This window comes from Pantherophis guttatus, chromosome 2 (genome assembly GCF_059756535.1).
Source record: "Pantherophis guttatus breed Tessera chromosome 2, ASM5975653v1, whole genome shotgun sequence".
NCBI classification, from domain to species: Eukaryota; Metazoa; Chordata; class Lepidosauria; order Squamata; family Colubridae; genus Pantherophis; species Pantherophis guttatus.
The window spans coordinates 93,758,038-93,781,354 of NC_142064.1; the positions used below are offsets into that span (position 1 = coordinate 93,758,038).

A 23,317-nucleotide genomic window follows, 5' to 3' on the forward strand; every position below is an offset into this window, starting at 1 on the left:
ACAAGTGAAATTGAGTAATAGCACAGCATGCTTTAGACAATGTTATGGAGAATGTAAAGTAAGGTAAAGGAGTCGCTGCAGATTTTACTCCATTAGTCATTGCTAACTATTGGGGGCAGTGCTCACCTCCATTTCAAGGCCATTGAGCCAATGCTGCCTAAAGGCCAGTGATCATGTGGCCAGCATGATGTCACAGTGCACTGTTACCTTCCCTCCAAAGTGGTACCTATTTATCTACTCGTGTTCTCGAACTGCTAGGATGGCAGGAGCTGGGGCAAGACGGGAACTCACCCTGTCATGTGGCACTGAGGTCTCGAACCTGGGCTACTGTCTTTCCAGCTGATAAACCCAGCATCTTAACCGCTGAGCCACTGCACCACCCCTTATGGAAAATGTATGTCAGGAATATTAGCCTCCTTTACCAGGGGTGCTGTACTGTTAACCACTGAATGCTAACAGAAAACAATTGCTCATAATCCATTTTGCTTGACCTGCAAATTTATTGCTTGGGGGAAAAAAGGGGCCATTGGGCTAAATGGTCCAGCATAATCATCCAAAATGATGGATGATGAAACAAGTATTGTGACTACACAATGCAAACTCCATCCCTTTTATATCTGCATCATGATATCACAAACATATGTCAGGAGCAGAGCTTGACACATGTTTCACCGTTCTCACCAAATTGTTGGATTCTATGGATGCCTGTATGGATTGATGCTTAATACTCTTTTATACTATACTGTATGCACAAGGCCTCTCCTCAAGAAGCCATCCCTGGACCCCACTGTATTAGCAAATTACCGTCCGGTCTCCAACCTTCGTTTTGTGGTGAAGGTTGTCGAGAGTGTGGTGGCACGACAGCTACCCCAGTACCTGGAGGAAGCTGTCTATCTGGACCCATACCAGTCGGGCTTCAGGCAGGGGTACAGCACAGAAACGGCATTGGTCGCGTTGGTTGATGATCTTTGGAGGGCTCGGGACAGGGGTTGTTCCTCTGTCTTGGTCCTATTAGATCTCTCAGCGGCTTTTGATACCATCGACCATGGTATCATGCTGCAGTGGTTGAGGGGGTTAGGAATTGGAGACACCGTGTTACGGTGGTTCTCCTACCTCTCCGACTGCTCGCAGTTTGTGTTGACAGGGGGGCAGAGGTCGACCTCGAGGTCCCTCACTTGGGGGATGCCACAGGGGTCGGTCCTCTCGCCCCTTCTGTTCAACATTTATGTGAAGCCGCTGGGTGAGATCATCCGTGGTTTTGGGGTGAGAGTCCACCAGTACGCTGATGACACCCAGCTGTACATTCCCAAACCATCCCAATGTTGCCCTTGATGTGATGTCCCGCTGCCTGGAGGCCGTGCGGGTCTGGATGGGGAGAAATAGGCTCAAGCTCAACCCTTCCAATACTGAGTGGCTGTGGCTCCCGGCATCCCGGTATAGTCATCGCTGATATTGGGGGTGAATCTTTGCCCCCCACAGAGAGGGCCCACAATCTGGGTGTCCTCCTGGACTCATGGTTGTCTTTAGAAGAGCATATGACGGCCGTAGCCAGGGGGGCTTTTTATCAGGTTCACCTGATCCGCCAGTTGTGTCCCTTTCTGGACCGGGACGCCTTGCGCATGGTCACTCATGCCCTCGTCACCTCCCGTCTGGACTATTGTAATGCTCTCTACATGGGGCTCCCCTTGAAGAGCACTTGGAGGCTCCAACTAGTCCAGAATGCGGCCGCACAGGTGGTTATGGGCGCACCTCGTTATGCCCATGTAACACCTCTCCTGCGCGAGCTGCACTGGCTCCCAGTGGTCTTCCAAGTGCAATTTAAGGTGTTGGTCACCACCTTTAAAGTGCTCCATGGCATAGGACCAGGATATCTACGGGACCGCCTTTTGCCACCAACAGCCTCCCATCGGCCAGTTCGCTCCCACAGAGAGGGACTCCTCAGCGTACCATCGGCCAAGTTATGTCGGCTGGCGACACCCAGGAGGAGAGCCTTCTCTGTCGGAGCTCCTGTCCTTTGGAATGAATTACCCCCGGATATTTGTAACATCTCTGACCTCCGGGTCTTTCACTGTGCCCTCAAGACCCTACTGTTCCGATAGGCGGGGCTGTCAAACTGAATGATTTTAAATTGGGTTTTAATTTGGGTTTTGAAATTCGGCCAAAACTATTTAATGATTTTAATTAATTTTAACTATGATATTGTATATTTATATTTTAATTCTGGCTGTACACCACCCCGAGTCTTTCGGGAGAAGGGCGGTATATAAATAAAATAATAATAATAATAATAATAATAATAATAATAATAATAATAATAATAAAGTGTATGAAAGACAAGATGACTCAAAACTAGATCAATTGATTAAATCTTTGTTAGGATTACTGACCAATCCAAAATAAATGCTCTTTTCTGAGAGTTTGGAATAGTAGCCTTAAAATAAAATAATGATATTTCTGGAATTCTGAACTGTTGAAATGGTCTACTTAACTATTAATATAAAGAGATAATAAACAGACCTTATCCAACCCTAATGTATTGAATATATTGAATAAAACTGGTGGGGGAACAAAGGTAGTTATAGGTTAGGGGGAAAAATCCATCAAACTTGATTTAGAGCAGGGATGTCTAACCTTGACAACTTTAAGACCTGTGGACTTCAATTTCCAAAATTCCCCAGCCAGCCATTTCCACAAGTCTTAAAGTTGCCAAGGTTGGACACCTCTGATTTAGAGTTTATTTCTGGAGGAAATATCCAGTGTAGTCTTACAATTTATGAAGCTAGTGTACAGGGACAACTTGGGTGACTGTGCATATTTCTCTGTCAAATGCTATGCCATTAAGACCTGATGAACAAAGTTCTTTTTGTTCTTCTGTAAGGATTTTAAGAGTTTTAGCCAGTGCCATAACTTTCCCAGCAGATGCTTAGTGTATAGTTTGCAAATGATACTTAGACTGATTTTACAATAGCTACATGGAAACTAAATTTTCCCCTCTTTCTAATCCACTGGAATGTTGGAAAGTGATTATGTAAAGAGGCATAAAACTCTGTGAACAGTCTAAGTTTTAAGGAACAAAATAAATTGAGACTATATATTGTGTGGTGGAAGAAGCCAGTGAAAATAAAATAAACTTTGAAAATACCTTGAAACGGACCATGGACTGCAAAGGAAAAAAAATGCCCAATGTATCCTCACGAGATAATTATTTGGGCAGCAACCAGGCATGTTGCTAATCGCACCATCCTCATCTGAGTTTCTTCTGGTCATGTGGCCCAGAGTAGACCATTAGACACTCCGCCTGTTGCTTCTTTGTGAACACATACACAAATGCAGTATGATGGGTTAGCATAACACACACACACACACACACACACACACACAAATGACCAATATGCATACTCCCTGATTAAATAGGGAGACATATACACACTCAGATATAGGTAACACACATAGGCACATCTTGATTAGTTCCTGGGAGCTAAGAGTATTCACACATCAGTAACACAAAAGTTCATTGCACAGAATAAAATATAGATGTCTGGAATTTCTTCCAACACCTTTATCAGCACAGACTATAGGAAACATCTACCACTATTTGCCAGAGGATAACTGTTTCGTAGAATAAGCCATGTCAAATATTCTTGGATTTCTGACTTTTATAAAATCTCTTAGGGTGTTTTAGTTGTTTTCGTTGCCTTTTTTCTGGGTCAAAACATTTGCCATAAGACCTCTGTATGATTCACCTGTAAGATTTATAAAATGAGGATCTTTGTTTTGCTGCAATCTACTATATGAGTCTGGAGTATCATCATCATTGGCTGCCCACACATTGAATAATAATAGCCATAGTTTCTGGATCAATAACAGGCAGAATGTTGTGTCCAGTAGAGATTAATCTCTTTCAGGTTGACAGAGTAGTAGGACTGGCAGCAGCTGAATTTATTTGATAGCTTTCCTGGGCGTTCTCTAGGGAGGCACACAACAACAATGTTGAGAGTTCAGCAAAATGAATCAATTAATGAACTCAGCAACATACCAAGAAACAGAATCTCATATTGATTAATTGTTATCAAATACAACATTATGGATGGCGAACAATAAGACGCAGCTGGAAAAATGCTGTAGCTCAATTGATAGCCCTGCTTATAACGGTTTCAGGCGCCAAAGAAACAAAAGAGGAGTTTGCTTGTTACTGAGGTATAGAAATTTACACACAATTCAGCTAAACTAGAAAGCAATTGTAGAACACCCAGTCCATTTTTAAAGAAATTCCAGATGATTGATATATTGCTACTCTCATTTGAGAAAACTGGAGCATGTAAGAGTCCCTAAGTAACTTTGGTTAGCCTTAAAACCTAAGCAGGGTCATGCTGGGTTATTACTTGGATGGGAGACTACCAAGAAACTCCAAAACTATATATTAGGCTGGGAAATTGAAAAATAGTTCCCTCCCACGAAACAAAACAAGGTCCAGATAGAATGAAGGAGCAGGGTGGTGCATCTGGAAGGAACAGTGGAAGTAGGAAGTGAAGCTGACTGTGAGGGACAAAATAGCTGGTTAGGAAAGAAAGAGTGAAACCCTATTTAAACATTGCAGAAAGGAATTAAATTCAGTAAGCAAGAGCTGTTTATTTTCAGGCTCCAACCTGTTGCAGCACCAAGCTAACCAGGCTTGGACCTGGGTAGTGGTTTGGATGGGACAACCTCAGAGAGATCCCAGCACCATAGATTATATTGGGAAGCTAAAAAGTTTCCTGGACGAAGGCCGTAGAAAACAACATTCATATGGCTGTCAAAAAAATGACATGGACACGTCTGGGGAGCTCAAAGGAGACTGCATTTTGGCCGTTCAGTGCCTTCCAGATAATTGGGGCCTCAGCTTCTGGCCAATGGCAAGAGATGGTTGAAACTCTAGTCTGAAATACTTTGAGCACAGGAAGGAAAAAAAAATGACCCCAGGGACTGTCCTTTCATCCCTGATATATCAATGATGTGCAATCTATTTCAAGAGAACACATTCTTTGCTTTAAGTATAACAGTTTTCTTCTCACATTGTTATCTAGTCAGAATTGCTGTTAGCTCTGCATGATAGATGTTTCAGACTGATGAAGCAGCAGGTGAGAAAAGAGTGAAGCTTCTTTCTCTTTCTCCTTTCCATTTCCTGCTTGATTTGACAGCCCACCCACTCCTTTTCTTTGATAGCAAAGGAAGACAAGAAGATATTCTCCCTTTTGTATGTTTACTTTGTATATTTACTTTCTCAGTATTGTATGAGTTCTTGGAATCTGAAGTAGGAAACAAGTTGGTCAACGTTTTGAGAAGGAAGTTTGCTGGGACAATTCAGAGGGTGGGAAAAAGGCAGCAGCTCATTCACACACACACACACACACACACAAACACGCTTGCCAACTAAAATGATTTGACAAAGTCATTGATGTGTGCTTATCTTTCCAATAGACAATGGTCTTCTTTCTATTATGATTGGGTGATTGATTGATTGTATATCATCAAGTTGTTGTTGACTCCTAGCAACCATATAAACAGATCTTCCTCTTACATCGTAATTGCATCTTAATTTAAATTTATTTAGAGAGTGTTCATTGCATTTCTTAACTGTTTCCACACCCCTCTTTTTCATTACATTTCTAAAATTAATCCCTGGACTTTGCTAAATCCTTCTCTTTGCTTTATTTTTGGTTTTCTGTTCCTGATCTTTTCTAAGTTAAAAAGGAGGAGGGGGAAAAAGGAAAAAATAACTCTTTTTCTGAGGCTTCTTGGTCATGCTTCTTTATATGTGATGCTATTACTCATCTCCTGAACTGTCCTTCCAACATAGTCCCTTTTCTCCATTGTCCAGTCTTTTCACCATTCAGTCTGCTCTTCAATTCTTCCTTCTCAATTCTTCTGGAGTGGGATCTTCCATCACACATTCCACCTTCTGATTATCCTTTCTTCTTTCCTTCAGCAGTTGACCTTTTCCGTGATACACGTGCACGGAATTTCTTTCTATACCTAGAAAGAAATTCTAGAAGCCAGATGTGCTTGCTTGGGGGTGTCCAAATTAAACCAAGAGCCTTCTCAGAGGCTCTGTGAGATCTTTCATGCTGTTGTATGAATCCAACCCTGTCATAAAATACACTATCTTACTCATAGCAATTGACTCTACCACAGGGCTCCTATGTTGCTTCTCACCTGGCTATCAGCTCTAATCAGCATAGCTAATATTCAAAGGTGATGGGAATTGAAGTCTACCACAGATTCTGATGGGCTAGAATGTTTTACAACTTCATCTATAAAGCCATAAACTTCAGTCAAATGGCATTTCTGTGTACTGCTGTCTTTTCAGATAGCAGCCCAAAGAAAAAAAGGCCACTAAAATAAGAAATTGCTTTGGTTATATTTCATACTTCAGTAGGTTAAGTTACACCTATGTCCTGAAGTTCTAGTTCCTTTTAAACATCTTCTTGTGAAGAAACATTCAAAACCTGTTTTTTTAGATGGTTTTTTAGATGTCATCTATTATCAACTACATTTATCTAGTCTTCATAGTCCATTTCTTGAGACTTTTTGCTGTTCCAGTGGGTGCCTCTAAACAGTTAAGAAGCTCGTCTCTTTTTTCTCTCTTTCTTTCTCTCCTTCAACTGATTCTCCATTTTTTGCAGTAAAAATGCAAGATGTCTGAACTGTATCTAAACAGGCACGTTCTCAATAAATAGTGTCACAAAAGACATCAATGTTATGCCAACTTAATTGTTATAGCTGTCCCCCAAAGAGAGATCTGCCATTTTTTTTCTTGTTAAGGTTCCATCCTGTAAAGCTGGTTGGGAATTGTGAGCTGGTAATTGGAATGGTTGAAGTTATCCAGAAGAATGAGCAAGGCTTCCTCTCTCTAGACAAGAATCTCATATGTTGGGGAGTAGAGAGTAAGTTTATGGACACTCAGAAAAGGGCAGTTTGCAACCAAGAACAGTCGAGTTTTTTTCGTATGCTGTAAAGAATGCTGGGAATTGTAGTTTGATCAGTAGACTGATAATCCTGCATTAGATATCAGAGGCAGGCTGATTTCTGCTATTGTGTAAGAAATAAAATAATGCGGCCACATAGAACAGTGATGGCTAACCTTTTCTGGACTGAGTGCCCAAAGCGCACGTGCAAATGCACATGTGCGTGCCCGAACCCCCAAAATGCAATGCTCACATGTACTCCGTGCATGCGCACGTGGGATCCCTGCATGCCTCCCCCGTGCATGCACATGTGCCTCCTGCACACACCTCACGCATGTATGTGCAGCCCCTTGCACGTGCCCCACCCTGGCGCATGCGTCCCCCACATCCTTTTACCTTTGGAGCAAATTATAATTAAATCCCAATATTCAGTTCAATGTTTTGAGCTCAATTCCTGGATGTAAAGAAATTTAAGGATGACCGTGGGGAAATGTATGGGAGAACTGTTAAGAAGAAAGCTGCAACATCAACCAAATCTTACTTTCAGTCATGGGCCAGCCTAAAACTTGCAGAAAACTTTACACAATCCAGAAATGGAAGCAAGCATGAGAAAGATCTGCTTTGATTTTGTTTAGTATAAGATGGGACAGAGAGACACACTTGGACAGGCTGTTAAAATGGATGCCAGCCCTTCAAGATAAGATGCCACTGAAATTTCTGGAGTGCCCCTTTATTAGTGTAGGGTACAGTACATCTTACAATAAACAAAATCAAGGAGGCGTTCTTTTGAGTTTGTTTCTCATATTTCTTCCTTTGTACTGGGTAATCTTTCTGCATGTTCTTCACTCCAAAGCAATTTCTAAAGTCTTTTACTCAGGATCAAGTGATTCCAGACATTCTTTTGAGATGTACCATCTTCTTTTTATGATTGAATCTTTACTGCTGTTTTATCTTATAGAAAACATCCACCTTTTTGAGCAACACAACACAACACAAGAGGCTCAATCTCTTGTGTTGTGAATGTGCTGTTAAAAAGAGACATAATACCAAGATCACATCTGCTAACTCATGTTAATTTAATTAACATGAACCGTATGTATCTAAAGCTTCTTTTAGTTGCCTGAGCCAGACAAAATCTTTGCTCGTGATCTGTTGGAGGAACACAGTGGAAGAACATAAAACAATTATTGGATGCAATTAGGCCTTGTAGGCTGGGGAGAATGTAAAGAGACTATTTTGGTTGCTTGCTGTTTTAAAACCATGTTGTTTTCCATTAATGTCATCGTGCCTGGGGATCCAATGGTGGTATGGAGCCTGTGAGTTAGCTATATTGATAGCAATTGTAGAGATTGTATTCTCCCACAAATTAAGTTTTATGGTTTTAACTGTTTTAATGGGCTTTGCATTGCTTTTTATTTTTGTTTATTGTTTTGTTATTTAACTGTGTGAGCTGCCCAGTCACAAATGTGAAATGGGGGGTGGGGAAGTGCTAGATAAATTAAACAAACAAACAAACAAATAGTGTGACGTTGTCTAGAGCCATTTTGGATTTGGGTAGCCTAGCAACTCGATAAACAAGTAAGAAGCACATCAGTGGTATAATTATATCTACACTATATTCATCTAGCATGGCTCAAATATTTGTTCAGAATTCCAACATGAGGTGGAATTAGATGTTAAATATTAGGTAATTATTTTTCTTAAACATTGCTGGCTTACTTTAGATGCTCTCTGAGCACAGGCTTCAAGCTGACGCTCCTAAGTTTAATTATCTTGCCTGTTGGGGAGTTAAGCTCAAGCCTTCCACAATATCTTGCAACCACTCTGTTGACTTAATAAAGGTTTTTGCTATCATACTGCCTGCTCATCCATAAAAACATTTCTAGCTGCACCACGCATACCATTTGCAGTTGCTAAGGATTATTGTCTTGAGCATCTAAAAAAGAAAAGTTGCTGATACATGATCTAATAACATTACCTCTTTTCTCTTTGTCATCAGCATTCTAGAGCAAAGAACGTGATGAAAAACAGGAAGTGTGGAATTAAATTTAATAGGGTTAGAAATATGTAGTTGTTTCATTTTTTTCTTTAATATGCTTTAACCAGATGTATTTTGTGGTAACTCTTTTGCAATGTAGCATTATGTATTACTAAAATTATTTTTTTTAGGGCTTGAAAGTTGTAAAATAAACCTGTGATCAGTTACTCTGGGAATCCGAAAACAATAAGTAACTGTTTATTCTTGTTTCCCTTTTAAATCTGCAGCTCAGTATTTTGCAAGCATCATGGTCATTGTTGGTTTATCTGTAGTAGTAACAGTCTTGGTGCTTCAGTTTCATCATCATGACCCTCAAGCAGGAAAGATGCCCCAGTGGGTAAGTGACCATTACAAATCAGCCTTCACAAACAGAGATATCTAATATATCTCATCACTTACACGATGCTAGAAAGAACAGATGGCTTTAAGGGTAGGATACTAATTCTTACTTCCTCTCCTCACATTGGTTTATGTTGAGCCTGCAGGATTTATGACTGACCAAGCAGGAGACTTTTCATCTTTACTTTTGACTTTTTCAAAAAAGTATTTTTATTTCTTTTAATATAAGGAAAAAGAAAAATAAGGAAAAGTAAATTAAAAATTAAACAAAAACAAGAATACAGAACAGTCTCTCTCTCTCACACACACACAGAGACTTCTTACTCACCCTTATGGGTGGTTTGTGTCTTCCTTAGTCATGGGTTCTCTACCAGAGGCCTGGGAATTTGGGGGTTCATGCAGTATCTTAGCTGTTCCTAGCACTGCACTCCTTTGGACAGAAAGCTCTGATGCTCTTCCTGGGATCTGTTGGAGCCACTCTTCCTGCTTAGATGTCAGAGCCCCAAGTGTTCCTACTACCACTGGAACTACTTTGACCTTTGTTTTCTTCATCCATTCTTCCTCCTTCAGGCCCTGGTACTTCTCCAGCTTCTAATACTTCTTCTTCCCCATGTTATTGTTACTTGGCACTGTTGCATATGTCACCTGTTCTTCTCCATGACCTTCTGTGGAATCTCCCATATGGACCTGTTAGGGTCTAGTTCTGTGATGGCAAACCTATGGCACGTGTGCCACAGGTCGCACGCAGAGCCATATCTGTGGGCACACAAGTCGTTGCCCTAGCTCAGCTCCAGTATGCATGCGTGTGCCAGCCATCTGATTTTCAGCTGGCCCCGCCCATGCCATCCCTCCCTTCCCAGGAGTCTTGACAGGGCCCATTTTGGATGCCAGGTAAGTATAGGGCTTGTGTGGAGGCGCTGGGAGGGCATTTTTGGCCTCCGGAGGGCCTCCAGGGGAGTGGGGGAGGCCCTTTTCACCCTCCCCAGGCTCCAAGAAAGCCTCTGGAGCCTGGGGAGGGTGAAAAAATGGGCCTACCGCACCCACCGGTAACTTTTTTGCTGTCCCATGCAAAAAGCGGGGGAAGCACAGAGGGGGGTCACACACACATTTGCGGGGGGAGGCAGGGCAGCATTGAATTATGGGTGTGGGCACGCGCGCGCACGACCCCCCTGCACTCCCCCTGCTTTTGGCATGAGATGGCAAAAAGGTTAGCCATCACTTGTCTAGTTCATACACTGTGCATCTCAGTTTCAATTCTCAAATTTATAATCATGTGGACCCTGTTGCATAGTTACTTTCCGTCTTGAAAAATATTTTTAATTTATGGAAGCATCTATATATCAAAAGATCAGTAGTAGAAACAATGTTCCCAACAAAATCCCACTTTGTAATTAGTAAAACATCAGATATACTAGCATGACTTAGTTTCATCTGAACTTTGGCCCATTTCTTTAAAAATGGCCACCTAACCACAAGCCGTTGCTTCTGTTCCACCCAAAGCATGCACCTCTGAATTCAATTCAACTCTTTCTCACAACATGAGTGTCTTCATGTAGGGTTTGGGTTTTTTTTGGTCCATTACCTTCTTTTACCTTTGAAATGTTTTCTAATTTTTTTAGTCTACAGTTTCAAATATCCCGATGAGTTTCATTTGAGTAATAACCAGACCCGACTCTGCTTAGAATCAGCTATGGTCATCTTAAAGAAATGTTTTTCCGTAGTCTTGGCATTTCACAATCATCAATAGCACCTTCTGAAGTTTTTTTTTTTCTTGCTTTCTCATGTATACCTTTTTGGAATAATACATCATCATGTATGGTATTGCACTTTTGCCCCTCCTCCGCTGTAAAATTCCCTCCACATGTAAACACTCTAAAATGTAATTTTAAAACATTAAATATTCATCATCAGGAGCGTATTATTTCTTCCTTGTACTTATTAAAAAGGCTCCATTGGTGTCTTGGGAGCTAAACATTGTGATATAACAAAACATTGCAGGACAGAAGTGCTAGTCTTACTCCTTTATATTTCTGCCACATAATACTCTGAGATCTGCTTGTTGCAGGAATCTGAGTAATCACTCCAAGACATATTCTTTAGTTGTACGATTGTTTTCCATCTTGTAGATATTTTCATAAAATTCAAGAAATGTTTTAAGTATTCTCAGTGGCAGAGATATTAGTTTATTTAAAAGCTATCCAGTTAAAACAGACTTTGAATTAGATACTTTGGTGAGTATTTTTCACAAAACAAATACAGGTAATCCTCGGTTTAACAACCATTGGTTTAACTACAATTCAGAGTTATAATGGCATTGAAAAGAAATGACTTATGACCCATCCTCAAAGTTGTGACGGTCACACCACTCCCACAGTCACGTGAACATGATTTTGGCACTTGGAGCCACCTCACCTTTATGATTGTTGCAGTGTCCTGTGGTCATGTGACTGTGATTTGTGACCGTCTTCCCAGTCATCTCCCAACAAGCAAAGTCAATGGGATGAGCCGCATTTGAATTACAAGTGTATGATTCGCTTAATAGCCCGTGATTTGCTTAATGTCCACAATAAAATGGTCTTAAAAGTGAGTTCGATCACACAATGACTCATTGAATGACCTCATTGCATAGCAGTCAAAATTTTTGTCCCAATTGTGGTCATAAATTGAGCACTACCTGTACAGGAGTGATGCCTTTCTCAGGTCTGAAGCTGGTTCAAAGTTCATAGGGATTTTTCTGCCCAACAATTAGAATAAAATAGGAAACAATAAGAGAAATAAATGAAAAAGTTTAGACTGGTTGTGTCAAAATAGCAGTTGGCCTTTTCCTGTTCATTACATTTAGCAGGCTTAGCAATCGCTTTCAATCAAATTAAATTTCTTTGACTTCAATAAATGAAACTTTCCAGTGATTGGATTCTTGGCAAATGTTAATTTCTTGGGAGCAATCAAATTCTTCCTAAAGCTACTTCTAAGCCTTATTATGAAGGATTATAGGTATCTTTAAGAAAGAATCTGTTTCTCCGGCTAAAATAAAAAAGTGATTTTGTGAAAATACCTGAGAAGCGTTTTTTCTCTCCAGATGAACAGTTTAAGGCTAGAGGAAGGGCTGGAGGAAGCAGATAATTGAAAAATGATTTTGTCCAAGGTCTTTGTAATGAGCGGTTATGCTTCATATAGCAATTTACCAAACGGCAATATTCTTTGTGAACCACATTGCTCTCTTTTTGCAATCATTCACAAGACCTCCATGAAAGGCTCTGAGCGTTTCTGTCTTTTTCAGGTCCGTATCATCTTGCTGAATTGGTGCGCTTGGTTTCTCAGAATGAAAAAACCAGGGGAGAACATCAGGCCTCTCTCTTGCAGATACGGCCACTCGAGGCACCAGTCCAGTGTCAGCAGTGTAGAAATGAACATCTTACCAGGACACCATTCTAGCAATGGCAACATGATCTACAGCTACCATGCCATAGAAAACCCCTGTTGCCCACAGAATGAGATAGACACCAAGGGCGGAAAGGACCAGAGCTCTTCGCCTGAAGATAACGACAGCACTCAGAGAAAAGTTTTACTGGACACTATCCCAGTGATTGTGAAAATCCTGGAAGAAGTTCAGTTCATTGCAGCCCGTTTCCGGAAACAGGATGAAGGGGAAGAGGTCTGCAGTGAATGGAAGTTTGCAGCTGCTGTCATAGACAGATTATGCCTTGTGGCATTTTCACTTTTTGCCATCATCTGCACACTTACAATTCTCATGTCCGCTCCAAATTTTATTGAAGCTGTTACAAAAGATTTTACATAAGCCTCTCCAAAATGAATACAAGAATGCCCCAGTATAATTGGAAATTACGAAATGATGCCATTAGTTTTGAAGAACAATGAGATTTCAAATGGAAATAAAGACTTTCTATGCTGAATTCAGTATTAAAAAAAGTCGGCATGTGTTTCAAATTCCAATTGTCTCCCCAGTGTTAGATATTCTAGATACAGAATTGGCTCTTGTTATTTGTTATTTGTTTCAAATAGTGTCTTCTCCCTATACTTGTGATCATAATCACCAATATTAGACAAGAAATCAGATACACACCATACACTTTACTGAGTAAATAGAACCTATATGTGCTACTAGGAAACACTAGTGAACATGTTGCTGCATTGGTAAATTCTTCCTAGAAACATGATCTTTGCTAAACGTATCGTTTTCAATATTTTTGTTTGGCATCGTTGTTTAACACAGATTTCATCTCCAGTAATGTATTGAATGATGCTGTTAGTTGCTGTTTGTCAAATAAATGGCAAGTTTTAGCTTTTACTATCACTGTGATAATCTGAAACATTTTCCACTTGATAACAATGTTAAGTCAATGCAATACTTTTTTCTAATAAGTTAAAAATGTTTTCATTGTTGAATATTCTGTTTTTCTATTACATAAATTACGCCCTTTCCCTAACTTGAGTGCTGCGGCTGCAATTTATTATCTTTGTCTTTGAATTTATGTCTGAACATCTCCAATGTCCTTAAATTGCACCAACCTTATTGATTTTAATTCTCTTACAATTAATATATACCACAACCCCAAATGTGCATGGAATGCAGCACGTTTCACTTATTACTGACAACTACTGATAGAAATTGGAGCTACAGTGAAATGAGCAAAATTAATGCACATCAAAGCAAGGTTCACTTTTTCTGCACTATATTACTTTGAATGGAATACACATTCCCTTCGCACCTAACTGCACATTAAAACCTGGTCATGACTCCTTGTAGTTTTTACCTTCTATAGAAAACAATTACAAAGTTTTTTTTCTATAGAATAAAAAGATTCAAGAGTCTAAGAAGCTTGTAAGATCACAGAAAGATGTTGTTAATCTAGCTTTTCCCCCCATTAGACGCCACGGTTAATGAATAAAGGAATTGTTCATTCTAAGTCCCCAGAATTGAAATAGATAGTGATTTGCCAAATGCAAATAATCACATCATACATTAAACTCACCCAAGAACACAATTTGTACCCATCAACTCTTGGAAGTATACAATGTAAAAATTTTCCAACTGTTTGCAAGCTGCCAAATTGTTGTGATGATATCTTTCCCTGATAATTATTTCATGTGGAAGGTTTGAGAGAAACTGAGGAAGGATTTACAGCATTTTACAGATAAAACAGAATCAGCCAAAACCATTGTTTTTTTTTTAAAGGATCATCTTTTATAATCAAATCACATTTATAAAGAAAATGAAATATAAAGACTAAAAGGATAAGTTAATTTGATACAAAACATGCACGTTTTGTAGACATTTTTAAAACCTGTATTACTGATGCAAAAATCCATGTGAGCTGCCAGTGAATGCATGCAAAAGAATCAAGAGAAATGAAAAGCGAATATTGATTCCAACGTGTTGATAAAATGTAATGCACTTTAAAAAATGAAATTGAAGAGAAGTATGGCCTTTTGACAATGTGTTTTATACAGGAATCTATTTCCATAGGCATGACAGTGATGGAGTGTTACTGTTCCCCACCTGGAATAGAGTCTCAGCATGATGCCAAGGTCTTGCTAGAAGACAGAAACCCAACCCTGCTGATTATTCATTTAGCTGGCAAAGTAATGCAGATCCTTTGGATATCCAATAATCGCTTGATCTTTTTGAAGGAAGTAAGACGGTAACCACAAAATTGGTAGAATGACCTAATTACAAAAAAGAAAATTGTTAGTGTTTCAAAGTCCCCATGTTCCTAAACTGTCGCCCCCCCCCCAATAGACACAAACCCAGAATAAGATCTAGAAGAAAGAAAACAATAGAACATGGTCATTATATTTGGTTTAGAGAGGTGGGCAACCATTGGGTAGTGGTATGCTGCCAATATTAAGCAATAGGTAGGCATGTTGACAAAAGTGTGCAGACATGAACAGAAAACCTCTTTTTCATCTTAATAGGAGGAGAGAACTATAAAGAAGGAGCTCATAATACTTTCTTCCTCAATGCGCCTTCCTTCCGCTGCGCCTTAAAGACCTTACTATTTCACCAGGCCGGCCTGGCCTAATTTTCCCCCTCTTTTATAAAAGATTTTTTAAAATTTTAAACATCTTTTAGTATTTATATATTCAATTTTAAATTGGTTTTAAAAGTTTGGGGTTTTAAATTTGTCAGGGCCAAAATTATTTAATTTGATTTTATTCTATTTTTTAAATTTTGTATTGTATGTGTTTTTATTGTTTGGCTGTGCACCGCCCTGAGTCCTTCGGGAGTAGGGCGGTATAGAAATCTAATAAATAAATAAATAAATAAATAAAATGCAGTATTAGGCTTGCCTGAGTTCCCCTGCTGATCTGATGACTGCTGACAGAAGGGAATGTGAAGATGACAGCAGGAACTAGAGGTAGAGAAAGTCATCCAGGCAGACTGCCTTGGAAGCTTTGGGGTCTCCATGCAGCCCATTGGAGGCCTAGTATTCCCAATGAATTGGGTCAACTTGTGTGCAGCTGTGGAATAGGCTAGCTTTTCGGGAAGGGGAAAAAGTCTATATTTGCAAAACTTCCTACTCTTTTGGCAAAGTGTACCTTGATGTAATTAGGTAGTTTCAAAATGCAGGCACCATAAATCAGAGACCCGCATTTATATTTTGGGTTAATGTGACATTATTCTTCAGATACTTGCATTGATTATGGTGAATCGCAAGAAAAGGCTTGCCATGAGTTTAAACATGGCACACAAACACACTAAACCATAATGCTTGAAAATCATGCTTCTACCATTCTAGGAAATAAAAGCCCTTCTATAAAAACCATAATTAAAAACAAAGATTTCTTCTGGTCCTTTGGCTCAAAAACATTAAAGACAAATTCTAATCTGATGGCCGCAAACAAGGGCCCTGAGTTGCCCAGCTCTGCTATAGGTTATGAGACCATGAGATCAAACCATTTTCTTTATATTATTTTCTTTTGGTGATAATAGGAGACAATGGACACAGTGCAAACTATACAGAAAGAATGCACAAACGTTTACCAAATTATTTTAAAACAACTACATGGTTGGAATGAAGTTATTTCTAAGCCTCTGTTTCTGTATTAATGGATGGTGACCAGTTGCACTAAAGTTCATCCCTAAAGATCCCAGTCTGGATCAGATGTGACAATAAATCCTTGTGGAAACAGGTGAAAATGAAGATGCTACATGAGAACATTATGAGTTGGAAGACAGGGTTTTAACTAAAGAAGTTTAAAACAACCAAGCCATTTACAGGAATGTATGTATTAGTTGAAATTCTAAAATTCTGCTAATTTGTTTTTTCTTCACTATTGATAGGGAATTCAGCTGAAAGGAGCAACAATGCAGTCAGAACATGAGTCTGTTGAGCTGGCCATAAATAACCATTAATGTTGTAAGATTATCTAATACTTTCATCTAAGAAGGCTTTTAGTTCATATGACATACTAGCACTATGAACGGTTTCTATGTTTATATTACCAATAGTGTAATAAAGGAAGCAAGCATATGGGAACTAGCAAAACAAACAGCCAAACAATCTGTGATGGTTTTTCATCTGTGCTAGTCACTTCTGAGCTGAGCTGAAACAGAAGTTAGCAACAGATCCAGCTTCAATGGAGTGGAATGCCCCCAACATATCACTACTCACCTTCTCCCTATTCAAATTACCTGGAGTTTTTCATTTCCACTTTCTCATTCATAATTCTAGGGAAGTATCTATGATACTAATGTCAGGAAGTTGGAATATCAGTCCATATCCGTTGACTCATGTGGCATTACCCCCACCTGCCACATTCCCAGAAGCAAGTTCACCGATAAACAGGAAGGCAATCTGCACTCTTATTCTGTGAGCTATTTGCAAAGAGGAAGATCTCTTACAACAAAGCATACATCCTTTTTAAGGAAAAGAAATGACTATCTGATAACTCTCCAAAGAACTTGATTCTGCACTTTTTGTACCAGCTTCCAGATTAAAAAAAGGAAATGTACTTGCTTTTTAGGAAGGATTTATCTACTCCCAGGATCTGGTTCAGAACCAGGACCTATTCCAAGTACATCATTTTGAAAACCCTTGTAAATACTATCGATGTGAAAAATTTCAAGAGTGGGACTATGGTAACGTAGATGATTTCCCTGCATTTTTAAAAACATAATAATGTCACGACAGGACTTTAATTTCAGGCCTCTAGCTTTTTATCAAGCTGTACATTGGTTCCTTGTGATCTCTTGCACCCTTGAGTTAGATGGGAGATTCTCTGAGACACCTGTCCCAGGAAGTCCCTTCAAAGCATCACCTAGAAGATGACTGTTATTTGGGGGTTGAATAAAAGTCATTTGCTAGGCTGTCATTCATGTATATTTGCCAAGTTGATATTAAAAAACAATTACCCGTGGTGGACAGGGTTCCTGCTCTAGCTCCAGTTTTGTAGAGAGGTGCATGATACAGCGAGAGGTGGGGCTCATAATTTTGATGTGGCTCAAAATGAATTACTGGAAGCATTGGGTTCATTTGTCGAGGTAACGCATCTTCTATAACCATTTCATCGTCATCCCAACGACTGGCATCCATAAACATGCCATGAACCAGCACCCCATCGTCAGGAGAAGGCAACTGAAAAAAGAAGAAGATGGAAGGTGGGAGTCAAAGCTGAGCTAATAATTCATTAGTGCTACCAAGTTCCTACCTTACTCAGGTACCTATTCTTGAAATACAGCAAAACATATTAAAAAAGTATCAGAAATCAACCACAGTACAAGATAAACATGATGGTTTTATATAAAGGTATTTCATGTGAATTCAAGATTGTCCTTCTTTGTGGCTGGATAGTCATTGCAGTTATAGATTTATAAATACCTTTTCATCCATTGGTAATTCACTGCCAAAGTGGCACAGTTTCGAAGCTTCTGATACTTGTGTTTGGTCTCTGTAGACAGGAATGACGTTGTAACTAAAACTAAGCTCATCAATTGGTAAGTTATATTTTCGAGCATGATTCTGAAGAGTTCCTGAGAAGTAAAAAAAGGGCCCGGTTCTCTTTTTAAGAACAAATAAGCAGTCATCAAAGAACCATTAACAATGCACAGTAATTGGAATTCAATTTGCCCTCACACAAACTCAGAAATATGTTCTATAGTTACAATCTCTCTTGGCAAAGTCCAATTCATAATTTAATCTTCAATATCGTAAAAGCCTTTTTATACAGCACTGCTTTATTATACTACCCCACTGTTCCAAGCCATCTTTTTAAAACAAAGAAAATGGGAACCATATTATTTTGAACAATTATTGTGGCCCTAATGTATTGGTGTACTTGCGAGTACCATATTGGCGTTTTATTTATTATTTTTATTACATTTGTTAGTTCAAAAGAATAACATAGGAATAAAACTTCCTAGTAAATTATGAGAGGGCTTAAGGACCTCTCTTTTGAAAGTCAAGCAGTACATGATTTCTACTGCATTGCAGAGTGCTTATTTAACAACTGCCATATTTTTCGGAGTATAAGACGCCCCCCCCTAAAAGTGGGTTGAAATGTCTGTGTGTCTTATACAGTGAATTTTGCTGAAGCTCCACCCACCTGGTGGCCCCCACCCTTTGGCATTTTAGGCCTCTGCACATCACATTTTTGGCCTCCGCACACACCATTTTAGACCTGTTCCAGGCTGTGAGGATTGCCACAGTACAGTGCCATTGATTGCTGCCTCCGCATGTTGCGTTTTCCACCTCTGCGCGTCATGTTTTCAGCCAGTTCCAGGTGGTGGGGATGCAGAGGCCAAGAATGGCTGAAAACATGACTTGCGGAGGCTGAAAATGCGACGCACAGAGGCGGCGATTGGCGCTGATGTGCTGTGGCAATCCCAGCAGCTTGGAATGGGTCTAAAATAGAGCATGTGGAGGCCAAAAATGCAACGTGTGGAGACAGCAATGGGCTGTGGCGATCCCCTGGAATCGCCTGGAACAGCTGATTGGTGGTATTCCAGGAGGCCGATCCAACCAGCAATCAGCTGCTCATGCTGAATCAGGCTGCGATAACGTGCTGAAGCTGACCAGGCTGTTTGCTGCAAGGACACTAGCCAGATGAATACCGATGGATGCTGGTAGGCAGAGGCAGTATGTTTTCCACCAAAAGCTAATGTGCATCTTATACTCCAGAGCGTCTTATACTCCAAAAAATATGGTATATTTTCCAATCCATTTGAGCTGCTTTTCACTTATTCTAGACTTCTATCTTAGAGCAGGCAATACATTATAAGTACATATGGTTTTGTAGGATGTTTTGCTGCCAGATCTTAGAACCACAGAAAGATGGTCAACTGGAATTGATGTGCCAGATTAATATAATGAGCACTGCATGTTAGCAAACTGCTTCTGACTGTGAATTTATTTTCAAAATTGAAAAGAAGGAAAGGACGGTCTACTCTATATCACCCACTGCCTAAAACAGCATTCGATAAAAATGCTGCTTTAGATGTCTTCTTTTCTGGATATTCTTTTGAAACAAAATGAGCTATACCAGGGGTCTCCAATCTTGGCAACTTTAAGCCTGGTGAACTTCAACTCCCAGAATTCCCCAGCCAGCAAAGCTATACAACACATGATTTCAACATTATCTTCAGTACACTATTTGCATCTCTTCCCCCTGCTCTTCTTCACTCCACTTACAGCACCAATATGGAACTAGAATTATTTAGGAAAACTGTTGGCTCCAAATTTATTGGCATGTTATCCTCTCATCGGCACAATGGGCAACGTGCTTTCAGGATACTAATTCAGTGGCTTTACAGCTTCCCCCTTTTAATAATAGCTTTATTTCCTTTTTTGCGCAGATTCAACCATAAAGGGGTTTTGGGGAGGCCTCAGGCCCTGCAGGGCAGGACACTGATTTTTTCTCACTGATCAGCTGGCGGAAGAAGAGTGTCTGGTTCCCATTACACCCTCTTGGTTTTTAGAAGCCAGCAGCAGCGGTGAAGAGAATTCTGTGGCCAATTTAAAAATGGTTTGAAGGGGATTGGGAAATGGAAACAATGCCCTGCGAATCTGATCCCAATCAATCAGCTAACAATAAAGCGGCTTGGCAGGCTATTCTGAGCATCTGAAACCAAAAGCGAGACAACTAGCTGAACAACTGGTTTTCCAACCCTTTTGTGGATGTGCTACCACTTAGAACATACACAGGTGACATCAGAGACAGAGACATTTATGAATGTTTACCGGTCAAAAATCCTTGTGGAAAAAAGAAACCAGAAATCCAAAATGATTTAGGTTGACCTCTTTTGAGCCAGAACTAGGGGGGAAAAAAAACAATTGATATATGTTAGGCATAAAATCCGACATTCCATTTAACTTATTAAACAACCGATTGCTGTTATTTTATTTGCAGAGAGGGACAACTGAACTGGGTTTGCCAGGGTTTTACTTCTCCATCTAAATGGATATGGCTTCATTCCTTTTGGTCCTAATCCAGGAAATTTCGGTGCTGCAGGATGACAATATTTGAAGTTCCCCCAGACCGAATGAAGCTCAGGGCTTCTCTCATACAGATCAGAAGCTGGAGGAGGTGAGGAGCCACTCTTAGCATCTGCCTTAGTTTTTGTTCATATCATTTTGGGTGCTTAGAGGGAAGATAGCAGGGTGAAATAGACCAACTCTTTCCTTTACTCCCAATCTTCCTGATTATACGACTGGTTTAAGATTGGAGCTCAGTCAAAACAAACACGAGTACTTTGCACCATGTTTGAAGTTAAAGAGAAAAGAATGGTTCTGATGCAAGGTTGAGGGTCTCTGGATCACAGTACCTGCATAAATGCTGATGCACTCAGTTTGTATATATACAGCACACCAGCCGCGTATTATTTCAAATATCATAATCATACAGCATAATTATGGTATCTTAGAGAAGTGGTAAGTTCAACATCTGATGGCAATGTATTATCAAACCATAGCAACAAAGATACTTTGCAGAATTACGAAGGTACATAAAATCCCACTGTTAATTTTTGATGACAAAACTCTATCCCTTTTGCAAATAATCAGCTAAACCATTTAGGGAAAGCAATAATGCCATTACTCTCCCTTCTCCATTATTCTCCATGCCAAGAATAGGGAATTTTACCTTCATTCTGCCAAGCGTTTTCTCATTAGTTTATTTGCTGCAAGTCATATTTGGCATATTAATTTAAACAAGACAGAAGCCAACTTGTAATAAATGGAAAGGCAAGCATTTGGCATGGTTTTTAATTTCTCCCCCTTTAAATTGTTTCTTGTACCCACTTGTTTCATAATAATGGAGCCTCTGACCTTCATTTTTAACAATTTGAACAGTTTCAGCTGTCTGAAATTGTTACTGTTCCCTGAACTAATTTTTCTTTCAGATATGTTTTTTCTGTGCACATTTTTGAGTTGCGAATTGCAGTTTGGTATGCTAATGCATTCTGGTTTGTATACACATTTCACAGGTGCTCACTGGCCTGTGTTTACATGAATTTACCTCATATTTCATCTTTTATGCTAAAATAATCAATGATGTCATGCAGTATTTCTCAACCTTAGCTATTTTAAGATGAGTGAACTTCAATTTCCAGAATTCCCCAGCAAGCCATGCGACTTCTGGAAGCTGAAGTCCACTCATAATAAATAGGTCATTGGTGCTCTCAACATTTTTGTGGGAGTGGGACAAGAAAGCTGAAGAATGAACTTGGGTTAACTTTAACTTTTAACTTTCCTAAAACCCCTTACACCTGAAACATAGCCTAAATTATAGACCATTAGTACAATGTACACCTATGAATAGCATTTCTACTTACATCTATGAAGCTTGTCCTGAGCACAAGGTCTTTCACCCACGCCCCCAAAGGTTTTAGAGATGGATATGCGGCGTTGGCCCAGAGGCCTGGAACCTGATTGTTAAGAAAGCTGTGGTACACTCTCTCCATTTCTTCGGACATTACTACAAACCCCGCAATGGCTTTGTTGAGTGTTTGTAGAGAGTTCTGAAAGTTGAACAACAATACTACGCTTTAGTCTGCTATGGAGAGGAAAAGAATATAACAGTAATTGTATTGTCCCAAGGCAATTGTATTGCCAACTCTCTCACTCTCAAGTTAGCTTCAATTTAATGCAGTGTTTCTCAACCTTAACAACTTTAAGATCTTATTGTTGTTAGTCACGAAGTCGTGTCTGATTCATCGCTATCCCATGGACAACTTTCCTCCAGGCCTTCCTGTCTTCTACCATCTCCATTTAAGTCCATTTAAGCTCATGCCGACTGCTTCAGTGACTCCATCCAGCCACCTCATTCTCTGTTGTCCCATTCTTCTTTTGCCCTCAATAGTTCCCAGCATTAGGCTCCAGAGAGTCCTTCCTTCTCATTAGGTGGCCAAAGTATTTGAGTTTCATCTCCAGCCATGTTGGCCGGAGAATTCTGGGAATAGCAATAGCAATAGCACTTAGACTTATATACCGATTTACAGTGCTTTATAGCCCTCTAAGTGGTTTACAGAGGCAGCATATTGCCCCCAACAATTTTACCCACCTCAGAAGGATGGAAGGCTGAGTCAACCTTGAGCCTAGTGAGATTTGAACTGCCAAATTGCAGTCAGCCAGCAGTCAGCAGAAGTAGCCTGCAGTACTGCACTCTAACCACTGTGCCACTGTGGCTCATTGAAGTCCACTCATCTTCAACTTGCTAAATTGAGAAACATTGATCTAATGAACCTACAAAATGGAGCTGTAGAAGAGAAAATCACTGATAAAATCTCAGCGGTGCTGCAGCCATGTTTTCTGAAGTTGTCTATACAACATATGCAAGTTGCTTTCACATCTTCCAGCACATTCTTATGAGTACCCTTGCCTAATTAATAAGGAAGTTTAGCAGTAATACACTGCATCTGCTTTATCTGCTTTATATTATCTATGTTTGTAAGAGGTTTTCCCAACAATTTTTATAGAGGATTCTCAAGCAAATGGAAACTATCTACCATATTCGTTTGAAAAGACAAAAATGCAAC

General features: G+C 39.8%; 2 protein-coding genes across 2 annotated transcripts in view; one reads left to right on the forward strand and one right to left on the reverse strand.

Moving 5' to 3' along the window:
* The window catches only part of LOC117661647 (neuronal acetylcholine receptor subunit alpha-7-like), a 98,202-nt gene extending 84,433 nt beyond the window's left edge, over nucleotides 1–13,769 (forward strand). The window contains exons 9-10 of the mRNA XM_034410697.3: nucleotides 9,210–9,319; nucleotides 12,602–13,769. Coding sequence (XP_034266588.1) covers nucleotides 9,210–9,319; nucleotides 12,602–13,120 — 629 coding nt within the window. The 3' untranslated portion in view covers nucleotides 13,121–13,769. The remainder of the gene's footprint in view (nucleotides 1–9,209; nucleotides 9,320–12,601) is intronic.
* Nucleotides 13,770–14,768: 999 nt separating this feature from the next.
* Nucleotides 14,769–23,317, reverse strand: part of DNAH6 (dynein axonemal heavy chain 6) — a 174,552-nt gene continuing 166,003 nt past the window's right edge. The window contains exons 73-77 of the mRNA XM_034410708.3: nucleotides 22,115–22,300; nucleotides 20,523–20,595; nucleotides 18,165–18,316; nucleotides 17,699–17,921; nucleotides 14,769–15,009 (exon numbers count right to left, since the gene is read on the reverse strand). Coding sequence (XP_034266599.2) covers nucleotides 14,906–15,009; nucleotides 17,699–17,921; nucleotides 18,165–18,316; nucleotides 20,523–20,595; nucleotides 22,115–22,300 — 738 coding nt within the window. The 3' untranslated portion in view covers nucleotides 14,769–14,905. The remainder of the gene's footprint in view (nucleotides 15,010–17,698; nucleotides 17,922–18,164; nucleotides 18,317–20,522; nucleotides 20,596–22,114; nucleotides 22,301–23,317) is intronic.